This window comes from Dendropsophus ebraccatus, chromosome 1 (assembly GCF_027789765.1).
Source record: "Dendropsophus ebraccatus isolate aDenEbr1 chromosome 1, aDenEbr1.pat, whole genome shotgun sequence".
NCBI lineage: Eukaryota > Metazoa > Chordata > Amphibia > Anura > Hylidae > Dendropsophus > Dendropsophus ebraccatus.
Genome location: NC_091454.1, coordinates 141,881,381 through 141,905,130, shown reverse-complemented (window position 1 = coordinate 141,905,130; position 23,750 = coordinate 141,881,381). Strand labels below are relative to the sequence as shown.

The following is a 23,750-nucleotide window of genomic DNA, read 5'->3' as shown; positions in this document are numbered from 1 at the left end:
TAGACTCAAAATGACAGACGTCATTTTAAACGGAGCAGAAAAAACGTTGTGTGAACATAGCCACTTCTCCGTATAACAGAAATTGCGACAGCAGACCGCTACACTCTTCAACTCCCAGAACCCTCCCACATTTGAATAAATTAAAATACTGAATGGTCTATTAGGAATCTGTAAATGTCATATATGCTTTATAAACTGTGACTTGTTTGGTAAGAATGAATTACCTTCCAGCGTCTCCGAATATATTGCTTTCTTAAATTCTCCAAGTTGATAATGGACTTTTTTCTTACCAGGACCTGATGCTTATCTTTTGGCTGTGAGATAGGGAATATATAATCATTTAGTCACGTATACTAAGGGAATAACCAACATAAATGTTATGGGGTCAGGGGAGTACTTGCAGATATAGCAATATAGAACTTACCAGCTAGATACAGTATGAGAGGAAAGCAGAAGGATATAGAAGTCACAGCATATGGAGTATGAATTCTATAGATTGATTGGAAAGTGTGGAGAAGTATCATCACAGAGCATACATACACACACACACACATTCTTGAGAGGCCCCAGAATATTAGGGGGCCGAAATGCGCTGCAGTTCTTTCGTCCTGATAGCACTTCCTGTGGCTCCTATGCTGCCTGTGTGTGAAATGACACCCAATTGGCCGTCACCCGCGCTCACACCTTCTTTTAAATCAGATAATTTTTATTCAGATTTTCCAGACATACAAATTATAGACAAACATTTAGAAAGGTAATGCTGTGAAATTTCAGAAAGTACAGTCATATATTACGAGCATGTCTCCTCATTTCTTCATCACTAAGTAAAGTAGTTATGCTATAGCTCTCTTTAATACTACGCAATTTCCAGCCAGTATCTCAATATAGCGCTCACACCTTCTGCCTGATGGGAATTCCCTGATCCTGACCAGTTTACATTCGTTTGCGTACACACACAACCCCCCCCCCCCCCCCCAACACACACATATAGTGTGTGTAGGAGAGAAACATGGGTCATTGTGCTGCTAAAAAAAAAAAAAAAAACATGAAATCATTGTCAGAGCAGAAGGAAGCAAGTTTTCTTCCAGGAAAAGATTGTATAAGACTCGGTTCATGTTGAAACATCTCCACATCATCACAGATCCTGAACCAAATTTCACAAAGGGTGCAAGACACTGAGGCTTGAAGCCTTTTCAGGTCTCAATCCAACATTACACAACCTGGTTTTGGGCAAAGCTGAAAATCTGACTCATCAGAAACAATGACCTTTCTCCAGTCCTTTATGGTCCAATTCTTATGGTCTTTTGCTAATTTTAGCCTGGCTCGAGATGGAATTGAATCCTTCCTTTCCTCACCAGAACTTTTCTTTTCCACTCTTTTAGCTGGTTGATAGTTATTTTTTCTTTGATCACAGTTACTTTTCAGGTATTACTAGCACTGCTTGTGCCAACCAGATGGATAAATATATTATACTATATGGCTATGGCTTTGGCTTCAAAAATCTGTCAGATAAATCTCTTTGTGTGAACACACCATAACTTTAGATTAATACTGGTGAAAAATGGACCGCAGTGCAGATTTTAAATCTGTAGCATGCCATGTTTGTTGGATTCGCTGTGGATCTGATGCAGCTTTTCCTCACTGGCTTCAATTGGAAAGTTGAAATGTGCAATAAACTCTCAGATCTTGTGGATATGCTGTGGCCCTGCAGCAAATTCACAACTGCAGAATCAGAATACATTGCTTTCTTTAAATTCAAAATATTAGCATATTTAACCAGAAATCTGCAGCAAGAATTCCACAATATTGCTCTTAAAGCAAAAGATTGGTTTACGTTTGAATGCCCCTCTAATATGATGCTATAAGGCATGCACAGACCAAGGTCTCCATACTCCAAAGTGCTTTGGTTAGAGAAGCACATACACAAAGTTGTGTAATACTTTGCTGTTTCATTTAAGGTAGTAAAAATAAGCAGACATAGGGCTTTATCGTAAAGATTTGTTATACTGTATCATACTGTATTTCCACCAACAGACAAGGTAAAGAACCCCTTTAGAAGATATATTGCAGTCCCCATCCAATATGACAAAAGCCTGTAAATAGTCTGAAAATGTTCTTTTTAACCCATACAAAGAAAGAAAAATGTACCGCAAAAGAACTTGTACTAAAATAAGTTTTGTGAACATTCCACAAATTATTCTTAGCTTCCTGCCCTCTACCATGACCCTAAGGAAGCAGCTGGTTGAGCTCAATTCTGTGTGCACATCCCCAGCAATGCAGAGTTTTAGTCAGCACCATCACTCTGTCAACATGTACTGCCTAAGTGACCCCCAAATCCTGATACTCAGTACATTGCAGTACACTTCTATACATCAGCCAAGAAGCATTCACACACATGAAGAATCTAAACAAGAGTTTTCTGAGCAATATACATTTCTCAGAGTATGCATTTTAGAGTTCATTTAACCTTGAATTTGGTAAAAAAAAAAAAAAAGGCCTTTTGTGGTGAATGAGGAAATGTTTACTGTATGCAAATATAACAGTATTGGACCTGTTGAGGAACTATAATTCAGGATATACTCAACCATGCATCTGCATCATCTCTGCAATTATAACCATAGCATTCATATCACATACACAGTATTGTGTAGATACCCTTGTGTCACCAAAACAGCTCTGATTCACCAAAACATCGAAATGTGTCCAGTGCTATATGCAGGGATGGGCCCTAGGCTTCATGGTGTCCTCTGCAAAATTACCATTTGGGGTTGAATTCCAAGTTTGCCTTGTAATAAAAATCTCCCCTAGTAATAATTCCCCCCATATACAGCAATACTGTTATCCATTTAGGCTGCTGGGAAAGCTGAGTAATTTTCTGAGTGTTTTACATGATCAGTTTATCCTTCATCACAGGTTGTTACCCAGCTTTCCCAGGCTGCCATATTTGCCTAAGTTCCCAGTTCACATATAATACCACTACACCATGGCCACCACCATTACTACCATGCTATTACTGAATAAAACCCTAAACTATGCTAAGACCACTATCCCCCTATACAGTGACAATATATTGGTAGATAAAAACTCTATACTGTACAAATGATGTCAGTGACATATCCAGTGACATACAAATGACATCTTCTCTGATTGGAGTTGCTCACTTTTCTTATTCTTTTCCATCCAGCCCAGGCCATGACTCTTCTCTGCAGAATCTGCCAGAGAAACAAATTAGTTTCATTGCTCCTGCACCTATACCATTAGGCCTACTCACTGCCCCAATATAGTAGTGTATCTCATAGAGTTGTTAGGTCCATTCCTTGCCTTATATAGTAAATAGTTTTCCTCTATTCCTCCATGTAGTAGTTAGGCTCTTCTGTGCACCCATATAGTAGTTAGGGCCCTCTGTGTCCCTACAAGGTAGTCAGGTCCCCATTGTGCCCCAACAGAGTAGTTAGTTCCACTCTATGCCTCAAGAGAGGAAAATGAGGGGAGCTTTAGAGACCTGCGTGGCAGATTCTGCAGAATTGAATCATAGCTGGATGGAAAAGTTGGGAAAAGGGAACAACTCCAATCAAAGAAGATACCCCCTGTGCATCACTGGATGTAAAGCAAGTATTCAAAGCAAAGACAAAGCAAAACTGCATTTCAGGGGTAGATTCCCTTTTCATCTCCAGATTGCAATTTATTGAAGGAGGAATTTACCTGCCAAACATTGTATTGCTTTGACTTTGCTTGGAATACAAACCTTCAAAACTTCAAATCTTCACTGGGAACATGTCCATTACTTAGGAATGTTTACTGACAATGGCAAATGTAGCGGTTTGGTCTCTGCCAATTATGTGGTATCCCATAAGGTTCTGTCCTTCCAGCAGAACATTGCCCAGGTGCACATCACAGTGCAACCTAGTGTCTTTTTTTCCTCAGATAAGCAATGCACATGCACCTGGAAGTCCACATAATATAAAACATAAATTATCAGGTTAAGGGGTTACTTACTTTCCACTCTACAACCCCCCACCCCACACCTTCAACCTCCAAGCTGCTTTTGTTCTCCCTGAGCTTGTCCCATTGCTCAAGGCAAGTAAATGTTTTTATGTTTTCCCCTAGGCTAAGCATATTTTTTAAATAAAACTTTCAACTTGGAATAGTAAGACACTTTCTTCCATTGCCCCATGATCTTGCTCTAAGGCTCCCATGCCCACTGTATAACGAAAGAGAGAAAACAGCTCACTACTCCAGATCCACCTGGGATTCACCTGTGCTCCAATTCCCCATGTGGTGGGAGCAGCCAGAAGTATTAGTGTTTTCATCAATTTGTATAAGTGAAATGTGGGCAGGTAGGCCAGCCTTTACTTCCCATGTGCAGCAACCAGACCATGACTGTTACTGTTTCACTTAGGGTACTATTACACCAAGCAATTTTCCGACGACTAACGATTAACGATAAACGATCTTAAACGACCGCTAAGGCAAACGACCCGAAATCGTTCGCCCAAGTACACGAAACGATGATCGTTATTTATGATCGTTCTTGCGGTCATTTAGTCGTCGCTATTGCGTACGTTTCAGCTGTGAATTCTTATTCCACCGAACAATGTGTGAACGATGTGCGAACGATCAAACGATAAAAATAGGTCCGGATCCTATTAAACGATCAACGATTTCTCGTTGGTCGTTTAATCGTTGCCTGCTATTACACGAAATGATTATTGTTCAAATCTGAACGATTTAACAATTTTTCGAACGATAATCGTTCCGTGTAATACCACCCTTAGTGTCTCCCTCCTTGGACCATTTTTGGTAGGTTTTGACTGTTATATATCAACACCCTAAAGTAAATGCCATTTCAAAGGACAATCTGTTCCTTTTTTACGTAGCTCAGATCCTTAGGCTTGCCAAATTTTAATTTTCTATGCTTTCTGCTTCCAACTCATTAACTTCAAGAACTGACTGGTCACTTTGTGCCTTATATACTATATCCCACAACCTGACATGAGCCATTGTCACAATATAATTGATGATATTAAATTCACCTCTCAGTGGTTGTTGTTGTAACTGATCAGTGTATATAATGTAGTTTTTAATATAACATAGTAAATTATAGTAATTCTTTTCATTGCTGAATTTTACAGACATGCTATAGACACTGACCACACTGGTCACTATATCACACATTATGTGCATTATGCTACAAAGACAACAAACGATCTGAACTATACTAATACATATAGATGAAGGAGTCATTGTATTAATATTTATTGCCATTTCCACAAATTTACTATAAAGTGCACATCTTTTTCACAACTTCACACATCTTGAGTGCATGGTCATAAAGAGATGGAATAAACCTTTTTTAGAGAAAATCTATTTAAAATAATAAATTTATATATGAACTAGACCTATCTCATATATAAATCAACCCTCATTTAAAAATACATGCATATCAAGGGAATCCGTCTCTAGGTTTATTCTGCCCTATCTGAGCGCAACATAGTCTAGATACACGCCTCTTGGTAAAGCTGGCCTGCCCCTGTCACAGGCATTGCACAAAAATCTATACCTGCTCCAGAGCAGGTGTAGATTTTTGCATGGTTTAAACCTGTCTCCAGGCATAAACCATGATGACTTAGGTGCAGGTGCTTCCTTCCTTGCATCACACAGTTTGTCTTTTGAGTATGGGAACAATGACGTCCCCGTACTCAGTGAGATTAGCGAATGCCTGGTGTTAACCTTGTAGCATCACACTTTGCATGAGCGGACAGGTCGTTCTAGGTACGGGAGATAGCTCAGCCCCAAAGTGCTGATGTCACTGTACCTAGGAAGCATCCAAAAGATGGAGTGGGATGTCACAAGAAGCTGGAGAATTACGGCCAGGCCCATCATGTGACCAGTGAAGCACTATCGAAGGACAGCCAGTTCCGGATAGGTAGGTATATTAGTAAATATGTGTGTTGTGGTTAACCCTTTTATGCGGAATTTTTCATTTTAAGCCATAATACCCCTTTAGGGTGCGTTCACACCTACAGGATCTGCAGCAGATCTGCAGCAGATTTGATGCTGTGTTCAGTTATTTAAATGAAATCTGCTGCAGAAAATCAGCTGCAGATCCTGTAGGTGTGAACGCACCATTAATATATATTCCCCGCAGAGTTAAAAAAAAAAAAAAAGTACATTCAGATATTCTTAGCCTATGTGATACTCTCTTATAATAAATATATAGAGGAAAAAATATCTGTTTCTATATCAGTAAATATATAATGACTATACGGCTATTTCTACATACTTAACACTTTCATCACCACACTTATTGCAACCTAGGGTCTGTGTTTCTGATATTTAGTCGTTCTAAAAGATCATCACTGCATGATCCATTCAAAAGATTCATGAATGACTCATTTATATCTCGATTGAATACAGCACCAAAGTTTCTACATTCATAACCAGTATTTCCTTGTGGAAAGCCATCTATCAAGTCTTGAATTCTTTTTAGATCCTCCGAAAGTTCTTTGCTCAGGGATTCATATCGTGACTCTAGATCCTTATATCTTCCAGTAACATTTCCAACATTGTATTCTACAAAGTTAATTTCATGATTTAGGTTCTTCTTCATGGACTCCACTTTTCGACACTCATATCGGAGCTGAGATAGACTGTGTCTCACATTCTCATTCTCTTCTTTATACCAAGCTTCCTTTTCATTGTAGATAGATATCAGAGCTTCTACATCCTCCTGCAGAGAATCATAGTTTGTAGCCAAAGAGCCGAGTATTTGTTCTGCACCTTTCAGGTCTTCTACAACTTGTGCAAAGCGCTCAAAATTAACATAAGTGTTATTGGGGGGCATGCTGGAATGAGACTTCATGGTATATTCCCTTAACCTCTTAGCCTTCAGTTTCCGCATGGCTGTTCTCTTGGTATCATGAATTTTGTTCTCTTCTTTGGACTGAAGTGTCTTAAAGTAAAAAGGAGACATAAGTACCAGAACAAGTCTATGAATGTTATTGAACACTGGGATGCACAGATTCATGCCGAGTAGGGAATCCACAGGCTTTTTCATGGATAAAACATTACACAGCACACCAGACCATGCTTTTTCACTTGTGAGTAGGTCAATCAGTAATCCAATTCTTCAGGTCAGGGAGTAAGATAGTGAGGCTTCCACAAACAGAAAATTCAGCATTGCAAACATGTGACCAATCGAAATTAGTATCGGTCTGTTAGTAGAACGTAATGGTACAATGGTACAATTTTTTTTTAACATATCACACTGGAATTGCTCTGTCTCTGTACATCCTGGATTCTTCATATCCATATTATTTTTTAATAAATATCAATGTTTTTTCTTAGAATATGCCATACAGATACAGAGCTACTTAATAGGATCTTACATGATACACAATATTCTCATGCAAGGATTTTAAGATTGTACTCACTGTTATCCATGGATGGGAAAGAGCTTCCTGTATGGTAAGGCGTTTCCTGAAGAAAATATCAATGTAGATTGTGAGTGACAAACTTAAAATATGAAGCTTGGAATTTAAGTTTTTACATGCTCTATGTGCAATAGTCCATTACTAAGCAAAAGACAATGTAGCATGAGGGTAAAACCAACAGAGATCATTGATTCTAAGGGATCTGTAGTGTCCCTTGTTAATCAGGAAAATAGCTGGTGACATGTATTGAAAGTGCTACTAATATGAGGTCCCGTCTATAACACTTTAAATACAGGCATTCCCGTGACTGGTTAGGACAGGAAACTGAAAACATATATCCTTCAATTGGCTATGCCAGACTTGTAATACTGGTGATCAGAGCAGGGACTCTCTACTCCTCCATGACTGAGTATAAATTCTTATCTTAAACAAAGATTCTGCAGTAATTAGAGTAGTTGTAGTGTAGTTTTGTAGCTGTAGTTTTGGGGGGGGGGGGGGTGGCTGCTCCAACTCTCAAGCACAGCTACTACTGATTTGCCTGTCTTTACATGCTGTGAAATGATGAAAAAAACTGCAGACCTCAACATTACCAATAAATAATGTTAAATCAGCAGAAGAGGTGATATACTACATTTTTGCAATTCAATTTTCTGCCTATTTACTATATCATATGTAATGCTATTAAATAGGCCACTAGGTGTCTCACTTCCTTGAAATCTGCAGTCAAGGCCCCGTCACTAAGGCCATTTGGTCTTTTCTAACAGAAAAAAGAGACCTAATGATTGCTGCAGATAAGTAAACTAGCTTATCTAAGGCATATGTAATTTATAAAAAAAAAAGCCCACCCACTGAGTGAAATGCAGAAGCATGGCAAGCACAATAGGGCAAAACCGACAGCATACATAAGGCAAGCAGTAACTACCATATATATTTGCTGGGGGGCTTTTATTCTTTATATGTCATGACAGGTACGCTTTAAGTCCTCTTCACTCTTGTTTAGACATCCATGAACACTGCACTTAGCTCCAATGGTTGATTTTCTGCTTCCATAAATGGCAAGACAAGACATCCAATCTTGGAATGTTCTGTAGGGCACACACTTTCTCCCTATTTAATCTCCTAGTTAGTTGTATAATTCTATTTTTCCTTGTTTATTTTTCGTGTTGCATCTTTCTATTGTTCTCTTAATCTTCTTAAGGAAGAAAATAATTGACATCACAAGTCATGAATTTCAAGTGGGTTTTCTATTAATAGATTGTAACATGTGCCAAATAGTTATTTTGCTCCCCATGGATTTTATTCGGCCCCCACCAGTGAGACATTCAGTATTTTCTCTAGACCCAAAAATGTCATACACAGTATCTAGGAAACTAAAATAAAATGTATCTGTTTGGAAATTAAGCCATCAATCCACACTTCCAATGTTCATTCCCCCCCAAACACAAAACTTTACATGCACTTGTTCTGTCATTGTTTACTTGTCACCTTGTGTCCTTCACAAGCAGCTTCCTAATGAAGTCTTTGGCCAACTCGCTGGTGTGACTGAAGAATTCCTCATCAAATTCATAGTTAACTGCAGTAATGTTGGAAAGGGTCTCCTGTTTGTTCTCTCCCAAGAATGGAGATGCTCCACTTAACCTGAATAATAGAAAGATCTCATTAAAAATGGGGAATACATTTCCAGCGAGTGATCATATATAGAAGACCAAACTGGCCTTACAGTTTGAAGAAATCTCTTTTAGTTTAAGGACAGGTACATTATTTTAGCAGCATGTAATGAAATAATTCAAATAAAATGAAAGTATTTGAAGTTTGTGTTAAAAGGACTTTGCAACAAAAACATAAATAACCCACATTATGTATATTAAACATTATGTGGGACATTTATTAAGTCCGACGTTTTTTACGCCGGACTTAAAAATGTCCCCGCATCTCCGGCTCTAGGGGGATTTATGTAGAGGCGGACTGCCTGTACATAAATCCCGTGCGCTCCGGTGCGCACGGCCGAAAACCTACGCCAGCTGAGGACTGGAGTAGGTTTTTGGCGTATCTTTTGGCGGAACGGATGGTGAATCGCGCGGACTCTGAGTCCGCGCCCTCCGTTCCACCCCCTTCAAACCCCCTCCCGGCATACCCGGCGGAAAGTGCCAATTTGCGAATATTTTATTCGCAAATCGGCCATTTGCGAATAAAATAATGCGCAAATCGGCACTTTCCACCGAAAAACCCCTGTACGCCCATTGATACATGTCTCCCTATGTGTATTTAGGAGGATGGTTGAAGGAAGCAAATTTCTATATGGCTGGGGGTAGTTTAAAAAACAAGCTCATGTTAGATTCATGTACTTCTGTCCCCTGCAGCTGCGGTGCCAATGATTCCAGTCCTCTGCTGGTCACCTCTTCTTTCTGGTTCCCATGACATGCTAACCCCACTGTAACTATCACAGACATAAGGAAGAAGTGGTGACCAGCAGAGGACCCCACCCCTCCCCCAGATAACCCTTTTAAATGAGATCTAATAAAATTAAGGAGGCACATAATAATAATAATAATAATCATAATAATAATTACATAATATACTTATCTGCGGCATTTTGTCTTATCATTACAATAAATGAATCTGCAAGCTGGCAGGGTAATATTAGTTAACGCCAAACAACCACCCACTAGTTATAGGTGCAGGATGAGGAAGGCTGAGGTCTGGCCATCACTTAGTATGTATGGTCTGATCCTGTATACAGGTGACATGTTTCACTATAATACTGTCTGTGATGATAAGGAGAACACTACTGTAAAGTGATTTGTGCACAACAGGAAGTGCTTATTTAGTATTAGGCTTAGTGGCCAGACTGAACACTGCAAGGTTTAAGAATATTTTGCAATATAAATAGTATAAGAGAAAAATTACGAAAAAAGCGGCAAAAAGTCTACAAAAAATATGTTTTACATAAAAACTTAATGTAAACGAACTGTCATTTTCTGAATGACACATTATCTTTTACTCAGAATGTGCGTCAGCAATGGAGCAGCAACAAACACTTAACCACTAATAACTGCCTTTCCAATCCCCTGAGCCATTCAGCGTAGTTTTACCCGACCCTGATGTTTGGTGAAAGATGGTACACACATAAAGGTAAAAACTTAATACTCACAATATGTATGTAATCACACCAATGCTCCTAAAACAGAGGAATATTACCATTAGTATTAAAAGTCAAGTCCCTTGGTTGTTGTCTTATAGTTCTTTACAAAAGAAACTCACCACATATCTACAGCCAGTCCTAGTGGTTCATAATTTACTATTTCAGGAGCTGAAATGTCAATTTACAAAATTACATGAGTTCCATATTGAATAGTTGCTTCTAGAGAGCCAGACACATTGCTGCTAATAACAGAAAACATCCTGTCCTACATGATGGAAATATTCACTAAGAACAGAATTACATTTTGTCTCTCATTTTCCAGTGCAGCCTTGGAAACTAAGGTGATCTGACTTGTTGTAACGGGTAATGCACTGTTAGTCGGCGTAATCTTCAGCTGGGAGCACTTTTTGGAGCACTGCCCTGCCCCCATAGTCTAGCTTGAGAAAGGCACTGAGAGATTAGTGTGCCGAAACGCGTCGCTTGTTTTAAATAAATTTATTATAGTAAGGACTTGGCTTGGTGAGTTACATCTATTGGGAGCCGACCACATACGGCTTACTAACCACCCAGCTGGAATACCTGCGCTATGCTATTGGAAGGATCGCTTGTGGGCCCTATAGTCCTCTAAGGACCTGACTTCTTTTTGGTGTATCGACTCTACACGCTGTGTAGATGATCCTCGGCTAAGCTGCGGTATTGATAATACGCTTTGTTATAGTGTTGTGCCTACTATTGCACAACCTCCCAAGGTGAGCACAATGATGTTTTTGTGCACATTTGCTATTTAGTAACTCAGATATTGCACTAGGAAGCGCCTTTTCCCCCCCCTTTTCTCTCTGCCCCCATAGTGTCATCCGGCCCGCCCGCTCCATTAATAATCACAAACAAAAGCATAACGGCTTAAAATTGGGGCATTGTTAGTAAATGAGTGACTATATATAGATGGGATATATAGTGTGTGTTATGATTGGCCTATTCTTAAGATAAGCTACTGATATTTGATCATGGGGTATGACCAATCAACTGAAGAGTACTCCCATCTATAAGCCAAATACAGGGGCCATGAAGCTTTAGTGAGCTTCTTGTGCCTTTCATTGTTTACCCAGTCACAATGCCATACATATTGTTGTGGCCAGGTCTGGAACTGCAGCTCACACCAATGGTGTTTACAGGCTAAGTTGATATGTAATGCTCCTATTGTGCAGCAGGCAGTCATACCACTCCTAGTTATCTTAAGTGGTGCTACAACAGTGGTCCTACCTTCTTACAGTAACTTAAAGAGCATTTCCAGACATTTTACATTGATGACCGATGATGTGGATAGGAAAAACCCCCTTAAAAGACATTTAGTACATATCCACACTATATGCAATGTGTATTCCGCATCAGTTCCTATACCTTCCTGGTTTGGTGGCTAATGGCCTCTACATTTAAGAAGGGTATAAATGGAGCGGTGGCCGCACACAGCAGCTCTCTCCATTAAGTCATAGGAGTTTTGTAATCAGCTTAGTAAACTAGCTATTTACACAATGGCTTATGATGTATGACCACGTGTCCAGTCATCAGGTACATAACCATAGTCTCTTCTAGACATGTCCTTCAATCAGCAGATACACAGAAATCTCCCACTCAATTCTAGCATGTAGACACCTGCCCTTTCAGCAAATATATGGTCCCATGTGGTAATAATGACACTCAATGGGGATGCGTTTAGAACAACTTAAAGTTTCTCTGTCGTTAAAATTTTATTTTAATATGTCCGAAAAACATATCAAAAGTTTATATCATTCAAAGTCTGAGTGTTCAGACCCAGACCCTGACCCCGGGATCGGGGAGAGGACGATGCCGCCATAAGCTCCGCTCCCCAACTTTTATTATGAGTCTTACTCATCACGTGACACAGAGCTGGATAAGGACTGTGCAGGGAGCAGTATTCTCCTGACTCATTTGCACGATCGGTCAGGGTCAGACCCAGATTGGTCAAAACTTTTGACGCGTCTGTGACAAGTCAAAAGTTTTTTTATAACGACAGCAACAGTTTAAATGAAAAATATTATGAGCTCTTACATACCTACAAATTCTGGTGTGCCAAAAATATTCTTAAATTCTACCCCATCTTCAATTTTATGTGCCAGGCCAAAGTCAATGAGCTTTATATGGGGAACGGCTATCGCTTTATCCAATAGCATAATGTTTTCTGGCTGAAAAAAGCAAGAATTACAGTTATAGGACAACCACACCTTTTTGAAAATACTAACACCTTGCTCACACAGAGCACTGTGGTACAGAGGATTGAAGTAGGAAGTTTAAGCTTAAAGGGGGTTTCCATTAGCTTTAAAACAAATCCTATGAGCTGTGAACAGAGTAAAAAAAATAATTTACTCCCCCCCCCCCCTGAATTCACCCTTGCACCACCAAAGCTCCAGTGGCCCCTGACAAAAGTGCTGAAGCCAGCGATTGGTTGCAGTATCACATTCTCAATGTAAGTGACCTTGTAACAATTTTGACTACAACACTGGAGCAGTGGCAGATTTAGTGGTCCATAATGGTTTTTCTTTAATGTCCTTTATTTTACCTTGTTCCTAGTCTGTTTGTTTGTTTTTTAAACTGCTGGAAAACCCTTTTAGGCTATATTCACATACCATCAAAATGGCAACAGTTTTTTTTTTTTTGGACGGCCATCATTTAATAGTAAATAGCAGTCGTTATTTCATAACAACGGCCGTCATTCTTATAATAACGGCCGTTGTTATAAAATAACGGCCTTATTTATGACGGCCAGCCAATAAAAATGGACATTATTTTGATGGTGCATGAACATCGACTCAAAGTGTCTGCTTATTTTCAGGTAAGATACTGTATTGTGTAAACAAGGAAAAAATAACCTTACAAAAAAGGCGAAGTGCAACAGCTAATCTTACGCAATTATTATATAGTTAAGTAAGGTTTTCACCTTTAAGTCAAAGTGTGCAATCTTGCGGGTGTGCAGATAGTTCACGCCTTCTAGTATCTGTTTTATGAACCTGGTAGCCTCTTCTTCACTCAATGACTCCTTCTGAGCCAGGAAATCAAAGAGTTCTCCTCCTGAAACGCTATTCAGACAAAAGACAAAATTACTTTAATAACCTCCACAGAACAGGTTAAGAAATAACAGAGGAAAAAAAGATATAAGTAGACACTTTGCATTATAATTCAGTCTTCCAGGTAATGGAGAAGAAGAGTATAAATTCAATTTCCCATACAGTGGTGGCAGTAAAGCATTATCATATGCGGGCAAACCTGCACCTGCACGCGATGTCCAATAGCTGCACAGTGTCTTCGATGTTGTGGTGACACTGTGTAGCCATTGATTCTTCTACTGATCTGTGACTTTAGACACACAGATAAGTTACAAGCATATATTAACATTTTGTAAACCTTTGACGTGGAAAACATTACATATTATTGCTGGTCATGTATGTCTGCTGTGTGATTGTTGTTTAACCTTTTGAATTCAATAAAGAAATGGGCCATGTATATCCATGATCACATCTTGGAGGAGCTAAAGGATGCACAGCCTAATCTAAAAAAAAAAAAAAATGAATGAATAAATCTCAACTGGCTGCCACAACTTCTATATAGGAACAAATTCTATACTAACAAAGAGGCAAGATATATAGAAAAAAATGGTTGGCACACCGAAGCAATGAACTACAATGCATACTTTATTGAAAATAACAAATACAATGATACTGCATGACAAATCACAAAACACATTATTCCATCCCCTAAAAAAAATTAAAATCTTCCCAATGAACATGAGTTGAAAAACTACAGTAACAACTCACTCCCTGACCTGCTAGATGAGAAAGACACCCCTGGTCATAACAATACGCCCCACAAATTCATAGCAATTTGTAAACAATAATCCCTGGCAAGAAAGCATTAAAAAGCTGGTGCATAAATAATCCCAAAAATACAAGAACATGTAAAGTGCAAATAAGTGCTGAGACAAAGTGCTAACTGACAATATATATATGCTAAAATGGCAAATAAGGGCATAAAATATCACCAAAACCAGGGTCAACCAGAGGGTTCCGCCCAGTAATTGGTCCAATATATATATCTTACCTCTTTGTTAGTATATGTTTATCCATGATGTGATCTACATTCACCACTTTTTACGTAAATTGTGGCAATTGTTCTGACCATAAGATTTTTGTTTGCGCCTGCGGCGGTCTTTTTGGGAGCAAAAAAAAAAGAATCATGCCATTGGCATCACCGTGCCAGCACTGATCCATTAAGGTATAATACCCAAAGGGATGTACCTGGTGGTACATTCGCTTTAAAAGATTCCTTTGACATTAGCTTGTACTGTTGACTTATGCATAGTTTGTTAAAATAACAATGACCATTTAACCTATAGTACCCTGCCATATAACATGTACAATATGTTTTCCTTCGAGCATATCTTTTGATGGCTAGGAAGGCCACTCACATTAAATAACTGTAAACCCCGATCTGATTATGTCAGACTGGTAACACCAAGTTGTTAATTTATTCATAATTTCCTTGGAAAAATGACATAACACATAATTCTAAGAAAAGATGTTACGGCATTGTAATGTTATGGGGAACACTTTAGTGAGCACTTACCAAAATAGGCATGCTAGGAGAGCTGACAGGTCCTCTAGAAACTAACATGTCAGAGGTAGAGGAAGTAAAGAACATGCAACATCCGTCTGCTGAACCACAGACTATTTATTAATTTTTGAGGTTATGTTCCCACACAGTATTTTTGCTCAGTATCTTTCAACCAAAGCCAGGAGTGGATTGGAAACACAGAAAGGCTATGTTCACACACTGTTGAAATTGAGTGGATGGCCGTCAATTTGTGGATGTCCGTTATTTGCCATTAAATGGTGGCTATCCCCTCAATTCCAACAGTGTGTGAACATAGCCTTTCTGTGTTTCTAATCCACTCCTGGCTTTGTTTGAAAAATACTGGGCAAAAATACTGTGTGGGAACATAGCCTTAGGGTTGGTTCACATATACCGAAACGCATAAATTTCTTCTGCAGCTAAATCCGCTGTGATTCCCTGTACTGTAATTTTCTATGGCTTTACATAGTTGCAGCGGTTTTTACATTCTGCTGCGAGTATGTAAAACCCCTTCCCACTAACCCAGCACTGCCCGCCTAATAAATTAGCCGCCCGCGCTCCTGCTTGCTTCTCGGGCTCCCGGCCAATCAGTGGCTGCGGCAGGGCAGTGCACTGATTGGCTGAGTGGGACACCAGGGAGCAAGGAGACTGAGAAGCAAGCAGGAGCACGGGCAGGTAACGTATTAGGCGGACAGTGCTGGGTTAAGTGGGGAGGGGCTTTACATACTCACAGCAGAATGAAAAATATGCGACTATGTAAAGCCATAGAAAATGACAGTACCGGGAATCGCAGTGGATTTCGCTGTGGAACTCACTGCGTGAAATGGGCCGCGATCCGATACGTGTGAACCTACCCTTTAACAGATTAAAGCTATGTTGACATGTACAGATTAAAGCTATGTTGACATGTACAACGGCTATTGTTTAATGCTGCCTATAACCAGAATTAATAATCATGATCATTAATATTGGCTGTAGGTAGCGTTGAAAAACGGCCATTTCCACTGAACGTCCGTCGTTTGCACAGTGTGAGAACAAAGCCTAAATATAGAATGTCTGTCAATATTCCAGTAAAGTGCCAAACACCTTACTCCTGTAAGGCTGTTTCGGATGGGCAGAATCCCTGAACCCTCCTGTCCTAAGTGTCAACACCAGCCTGCCGATTTCTGGCACATGTTGTGGGCCTGCCCCCACCTTGTGACGTTTTGGGAGAAGTTTGTTGAATTCCTCTCTGAGGTGGTGCAGAAGCCTGTAACACATGATCCAGCCATGTGTTTGTTGGGTATAATGGATGAGGAAGTGTGGCCTCATCATCTCCGCATATGTATGAGAGAATCTCTGTTTCTGGCGCGTAACACCATTGCATTACGGTGTATAGATAGGAGATCGCCTCGCCTTTCTACCTGGATCTCACTAGTCAACAAAGTGATAGAATATGAGAGAATTGTATTTATTCATAGGAAGTGCCCGCAGAAACTCAACAAAGTGTGGGGATTGTGGTGCGACTCATCTTTAACCGTTACCTCTGACCACGAGGATCGAGCCTAATGTATATCCTTTAAATTCACAGGCACCAACTTAGTTGCTCCATGTTGGACCGTTTTGGTTGTTTTGCTTTAGTTTGGTTGATATGTATATCCTTGTCATTTGTGATATGAATCTGCTATACTTTATCTGTTAAAATTGAATCCTGTGGAAGAATGTGCCTTACTCTCCTGAACGTATTTTATTGTAATTCTGCAATTACTTTTAATAAACTGAGTTTAAAAAAAAAAAAAGTGCCAAACACCACTGTTTTTCATTGTTCTGCTGCAATAACAGAGCAAGACAATGGACCAAATATTTTCCCTGCTCACTCACTAGTGCACATCTGTGATCAGAACAGATGTGTAAAAATATACTCAAGAAAGAACTAAAATGAATACAGTGGGTGCTGTATGGATTACTGATGACAATGTACCCAGTGGGATGGATAAGGAAGCAGTGTGCTCATGGGAATTGTAGTTGCTTGCCACAGTGAGAAGATACTATTGACTACGTGGGACAATGCAAAAAATCTCTATATCCTTCAAATTTAAACGACAATCGTTCAGTGTAATTACAGGCAACAATTGGAAATCGTTCGTATGTCATTGATCGTTGATTTAGATCTGAACCTAAAATTATCGCTAATCGTTCGCTGTAATTCCATGTTCGTTCGCTCAAGTTCTGCATTTTTTCACTGATCGTTCAGTGTAATTGCACATTGTTCATTGTTACTGGGATCAGAAGGTATAAATGATCATAGTAACGATCGCAATAACGATCCTATCCAACAATTATTGTTCTGTGTAATATGGTGAACAATTTCAGGTTAACAATAAACACGTTTGCATTCATTTATCTTTAGTCGTTGATCAATAAAAATCGCCCAGTGTAATAGGACCCTAACACCCTTGGCACATTACATCAAAAGATTTTGGAGAACATTAGCAGTTGTAGAAAAAATGCCCAGTGGAAATAATATAAAATAAAGCACATATACAGCAGCAAAGACTAGGCTAAGCGGATATTAAGAGACGCCTGACAGCTTCATGATACAGCGACCACATTAGTGTCTATTTATACTATATATACATAGAAAATAATGGTAAAAGCATAACAAGACACCTCCCCCACCGGCCAACAGACCCTTCTACAAGTGCTACAATGTGAAAGACTTCACATATTAGGATGAGGAGGAAGTTGCAGGAAGGAAGAGATGCTTCATTTCCTCCTGGAATATGACTTGTCCAGATTTTCCTGTGTCTACATTTGATGCTTCCGTCATTTGACCACTAATATTCCTTATGTTTTGTTTTCCTCAAATTTTTATCATGCTACCATAAAGTCTTTGACATCAAGTATCTTGTATCTAAACATTATTAGCCTTTTATCGAAATGAAATGTTACCCACCCATTATATGTACTGACTATTAGATAAAACACCCATTAAATCAATCCCTGCTATTACTGTACTATTATTAATGTGGGGGACTCACAGCTCCAGGATGAGGACCACATCAGTCTTGTTCTCGTACACATCCTGCAGAGTGATGATGTTCGGATGCTGAATTTCCCGTAGGATGTTCACCTCTCGTTCTATCTCTTCCCGCGTCACTCCTCTACGGCTGGCACGACTCTGTCTCTTCTTGATAAATTTGGCAGCATAATCTATCCCAGTCTTTCTCTCCTTGCATCTTTTTACAATGGCAAACTGTCCACTGGAGACAAAAAGTATGATTAAAAACTATAAAGAATAAAGTCCCTGAAAGAAAAAAATCTTCACATTTAGGAATATAAGAAATGGATTGTAAATGAATGAAGGTTGGACTGTATATATTTTGTTTTTTTGCTTTTCATTGTTTTACTTGATAAACTAAAATATAATAAAAACATTAAACAATTATGTTTTTATGTTTTTGTGATGGGGTAAATTATTCAGAAGCTATGTCAATAGAAGTTTTTGTTTTGTGTTTGTGTGTGTGTGTGTGTGTGTGTGTGTGAGTGTGGGGGGGGTTATCTTATCTAAAGAATAGTGAGTGCTATTTTTCTGTAGTGTCTCTGGATAATTTATTTTTCCTGTCAGTTTAAGGTGCAAGGTCACCTTTAAGTTTCTAGGAACTGATCAGCAGCATCCTATTCCAGATGTCCCACAGCTGGCCTCACTGACTGATAGAAATCATCACGGCAGCAGAGAGTGGGGAAGGGACTACTGCATAGAGTGTTCAGTAAAGGCGGTGTAGGCCACAATGTTCTTATACAACTAGGGGGAGATGGAGAGTGTGGATGCTGTGATGTTAGAGAGACGTGGTCACACAGATGGGTGTTCATGACATATATCACTTATTTAAAATGTTTATTTAGAATTTTACTGAAAAGATACTATAAGAAACTAAAAAGTTAGAGCAAGTGAAAATAAGGAACAAATGCATATTTTAAGGTATTCTATCCAGAAAACAAGTCAAAGAGGCATTGCCAGGGCACTCTAGTACACTGAAGCACAGGCCATGTCTCTATGACACTTCAGAGCAGCAATGAAAAGCATTGTTTAAGTGATTGCAGCCTCGGATAACTAGACTAAAGGTATGGATAGTCTCACTGCTTACATAGCTACAGTATGTTGGTAGTTTGAGATGTCTTTTATAGCTGATAGTTTCCCTTTAACACGCTTATTTTCTACAGGAATGGTGATCACTGGATATCTTTAGTTATGTGCACAATTCCAGTAAAACCCTAGTGAAAGTTATGTGTAGCAATCCTATCATACACCAGAAACACATGTCAGACTGACACACACACACCACCATTCCACATACACCTAAGTCTGAACAATATCTGAGCCACCTGCAGGATCTGAGCTGCTGCCACATGGCTGATCAGATGTCATTCTGACTTATCTTTTCACAAGAATGTGTTCACACTCCTAAGCTGCAATGGAACAAGTCGAGATCTGTTTGTTTTCTGACTGTTATAAAGTGACATCATAAGCTGCCCTGTTCACTGATAAGAAATTATTCACTAAAATATTTAGTTGTATTGTCCGCACAACAAGTCAGGTGAGTCAGCGTACAGCAAACAAGCTTCTACCACCCATGTCACCTCTCACCTGGCACTGTTGGTTCGTTTTTAGTGTTTAGTAACATGATATACTATGACAGTATTCAAAGTTAACTGCATGGCTAACAAAGAAATTGACTATTTCTGCAAAGTGCAAGCTAAGAAACAGCGATTTTCAGCCATCCACGGCAGCAAAAGACAGAGTTCTGCAAGATCGGTAGTTATTTGCAATGCCTTTTCAAGGCACAACTAATCGCGTGGCCGGGCCGCACAAATGATCGCTGTATCTTTACTGGCTGCACATCAACTTATTACTCAGAGAGAAGTGCGCCCGATAACAAAAGATTTTATTGCTGAAAAGTGGGCATTTTCTTGCTCATTGTCAGAGGAATGAGCATTTTCCTGAAACGCTCACTACTGATAACTGACCCATGTAAAAGTCCAAGCTAAAGCCCAAAAATGTCTTTTTGCAATTGGGACGGATTCTGTGTATTTTCATTCATGGCTCAAAATACTTCCCAAGACACACGCAAAACTGCATTCATATTTAAGGCTTTGTTCACACACCGTCACAATGACAGCCGCTTTTGGTGGATGGCTGTCATTTAGCAAACAGCAGCAGCCCTTGTTTCAAAAACAATGTCCCTTATTTCGAAAACAACGTCCACTAAAAATGGTTGTCATTATGATGATGTCTTGGGAAGTATTTTCAGCCATGAACCAAAATACACAGAATCCATCTCAATTGCTGAAAAAGCCATATTTTGAGCAATAAATGGGTGGGAAAAAAAGGACCCAAAATTTGTTTGTAACAATAAGGTCCATATAATTAATATGTATTTAATTTCATTTTGATAATCACAGCTGCTGTGATGTTGAAGGACAACGATCAGCAGACAACGATCAACAGACATTGTGCATGTCGGCTGATCATTGCCTTTTAACGATCTAACAGCCATGCTAGGCATGCTAACAGCCATGTTCATACATTCTGTGCTCTTAAAGACATTCTTATTGTGCTGGCAATAGAAGATTCCATGCCTTCCCCTGTTCCACTATATCACTTGTACACATACCTCCTAACTAGATGAAAAATCTGCCTGGCGTTTTTATAGGGAACCTCTTCAGATTGCATGATGAAATAACTTCCATGCCACTTTTCATTAAATCTTCTGCACAAGCTCAGCAGACACAGACAATTACTACGCAGGTTATGCAACTGACCTACTTTGTTCCATGTTTTATTTATTACAGACCTTACACGCTTCAGAGACCACTTTCTCTAATTCTGTTTTTAAATGTCCAAAAACTGACATGTCAAGGGCCATTATAACCTGAAATCTCCTCCATGTCACATTTCACAAAGGTAAAACCAGAGAAAGCCCAGCACTCACACTTCTTCAATGTATATACTTGAGTCCAGGGGTAGGGAATCTTGGCTCCCCAGCTGTAGCAAAACTTCAACTCCCATCATGCCTGGACAGCCAAAGCTTTAGCATTGACTGTTCAGGCATGATGGGAGTTGTAGTTTTGCAACAGCTGGAGAGCCAAGGTTCCCTACCCCTGCTTTAGTCCATACAATCAATACATCAGACAGGATGCATTTTGGCCCGCCTGTAGCCTGGGCCTCTTACCCAGCAGTGACTGCACATGCTCAGATGCTTCCTAACTATGTCCTGTGTTACTGGTCTTGTTATCGGAGGAGCTCAACTTCTGAGTACGAGTGGTAGCTCCAAGTCTGGCTACTAATCCTTCTTTTAAATGGAATAACACAATGGGCATTAGCCTAAGACCCATGCTAGTCAGCTATGTAATGAGACATCACTCACTGTATGTGGGACGCGGCTATTATTGTGGACATTTATTTATTTGTAAGTGACACATATTCGTAGCATTTGTAATGTGTTATTTCCTGTCTGCTGGGAAAATTAGGTGGGAGATGGGAAACCTTTAGGGGCACATGTATCCAGTAACAGATCATAATAGGTCCCTTTTGGGCGGTACCCCGAGGCCCTGAGCTCCTGGGGGGCCCATGGCCACTTAAAAAGACTGATACTTTTAGTGGTGAAATGTCAATGAAAAATTGTGGCTTTTCTACAGCAATTTTGCACAATTCCTGTAGTATGAACACCACGCTGTGCTGCCATAGTTACATTGGGTTGGGGGGCCCAGGCTTGGTAAACAGCCCGAAGCCTATGGTAAGTTAATTTGGCCCTGCATGTATCATTCAGTTTGTGATACTGTTCTGGCTAATACTGAGGTTTTGCTCACAGCGTACAAAGTTACACTGAGTTTATAAAGGCATTTGCGGAACTTTGAGCAGTTTGTGCCAGCTGTGTCCTTTTTTAATTTTTTTTTACGCTCCGAGGGGGTGCGGTTTATTATTAGCTACTTTGTTACTGAAATTTTATCATGTGCGATTTTTTAGCTTTTGCATACTTACACCTATAGCATACAGGCACTGGTTGTTGACTGGTTTGCCGACCTATACCTGCATTATACTATATATAAAGATGTCCGGACCATTGTAGCAACGAAGCACTTTTACCACTCTTCCTTTTGTCTCCAACCCTCTCCTCATGGATTTTAAGCTCTTGCTTGATAATTACATGTGTATCTTTGTAGTGTCTGGATTGTAAAGTCTATGTATGTAATCCCAAGACTGTAAAGTGCTGCAGAATATGTTGGCACTATATAAAAAAAAATTATATATATATTATAATTATTCTTATTATACTCCACATCAATTTCTTACTTTTCCATACACATCAGTTATACTTACACTAGTTTTGCTTTCTACTACTTTAGGCTACATTTGCAAAGCGGCATGCTTCTGTTGCTAAAATAATGCACCCCCCAGGTGTTACATTCTCACTCAGCTCAGAAAAGCATTCAGGCCCTGCTAAAACACAATTCGTATAATACAGTGGAGACGGCGCGGTTGGCACTACTATATACACAATCGGTATGCGATAAAGCGGACAGGCAGACTCAAAACTGGATAAACTGTGCGGCTAGTGGAGGTGCCCAATGCCAAAGCAAACAGTCCAACTTGGAGTAGGTAGAAGAATTGAGGCGGTCACTCACCACGTTAGATGCCGAAGATTCTTTATTCATCCAGGAATGAACATAGCGGGGAAGGGGGAAGGTGAAGGAGCCGTGCAATCAGACAAACGTTTTCGCGGACTTCCGCTTCGTCAGGTCTGGCCAGACCTGACGAAGCGGAAGTCCGCGAAAACGTTTGTCTGATTGCACCGCTCCTCCACCTTCCCCCTTCCCCGCTATGTTCATTCCTGGATGAATAAAGAATCTTCGGCATCTAACGTGGTGAGTGACCGCCTCAATTCTTCTACCTACTACAATTCGTATAATGCTTGGTGGTTTTTCCTACAGTTACTTAATTTAGAAAGACTGTAACTTGAGGTGTGCTTAGTTCACATGCAGTACCCCTGAAAAATAAAATACATGCAGTTTTATGCATACCTCCACAGGAAAAAAAGTCCTCCCTAATCTGTATTATTCAGATTCTTAATACAGTCATGTACTGTATATGAGCCTTAAAGCGTAACTGTCATATTTTTTTTTATTGCAGAAATCAGTAGTATAAGCAGTTTTAAGAAACTTTGTAATAGGTTTTATCAGCCAAAAAAGCCTCATTCTGTACTCAAGAAGCAATCTCCCAGCCTCCCCCCCTGACTTCTTATCTGTGCATTATCAGGCAAACACGTCTTCATTACAGAGAAGCCAGTGAAGACGGGCTCTGCTCTCTCCATTCTATTCTTATGGAGGGGGGAGGGGCTGAGGGAGATGAGGGAGCAGGAAGAGGTGACATGAAGGTCAGCTGTTTTTACACTGTCTGGGCACCTAAACCGCAGGATTCAGGTGTCAGAAAGGTCAGTGCTTATCTATGAACTTACTGAGAGAAGTTTGCAGGGTGTTGTGCTATGCAGGACTGC

General features: G+C 39.7%; 1 protein-coding gene across 3 annotated transcripts in view; it reads right to left on the bottom strand.

Moving 5' to 3' along the window:
* The window catches only part of DAPK2 (death associated protein kinase 2), a 59,406-nt gene that overhangs the window by 11,427 nt on the left and 24,229 nt on the right, over positions 1 to 23,750 (bottom strand). For 2 of the 3 annotated variants that reach the window (XM_069980533.1, XM_069980542.1), the window contains exons 3-11: positions 18,237 to 18,458; positions 13,529 to 13,667; positions 12,647 to 12,776; positions 10,695 to 10,743; positions 10,585 to 10,611; positions 8,919 to 9,071; positions 7,434 to 7,479; positions 6,127 to 6,952; positions 5,249 to 6,001 (exon numbers count right to left, since the gene is read on the bottom strand). In XM_069980533.1, the coding sequence (XP_069836634.1) occupies positions 6,305 to 6,952; positions 7,434 to 7,479; positions 8,919 to 9,071; positions 10,585 to 10,611; positions 10,695 to 10,743; positions 12,647 to 12,776; positions 13,529 to 13,667; positions 18,237 to 18,458 (1,414 nt within the window). In that variant the 3' untranslated portion in view covers positions 5,249 to 6,001; positions 6,127 to 6,304. Of the gene's footprint in view, positions 1 to 224; positions 315 to 5,248; positions 6,002 to 6,126; positions 6,953 to 7,433; positions 7,480 to 8,918; positions 9,072 to 10,584; positions 10,612 to 10,694; positions 10,744 to 12,646; positions 12,777 to 13,528; positions 13,668 to 18,236; positions 18,459 to 23,750 lie in introns of those variants that run through there. The other variant, XM_069980551.1, reaches the window with a different exon arrangement.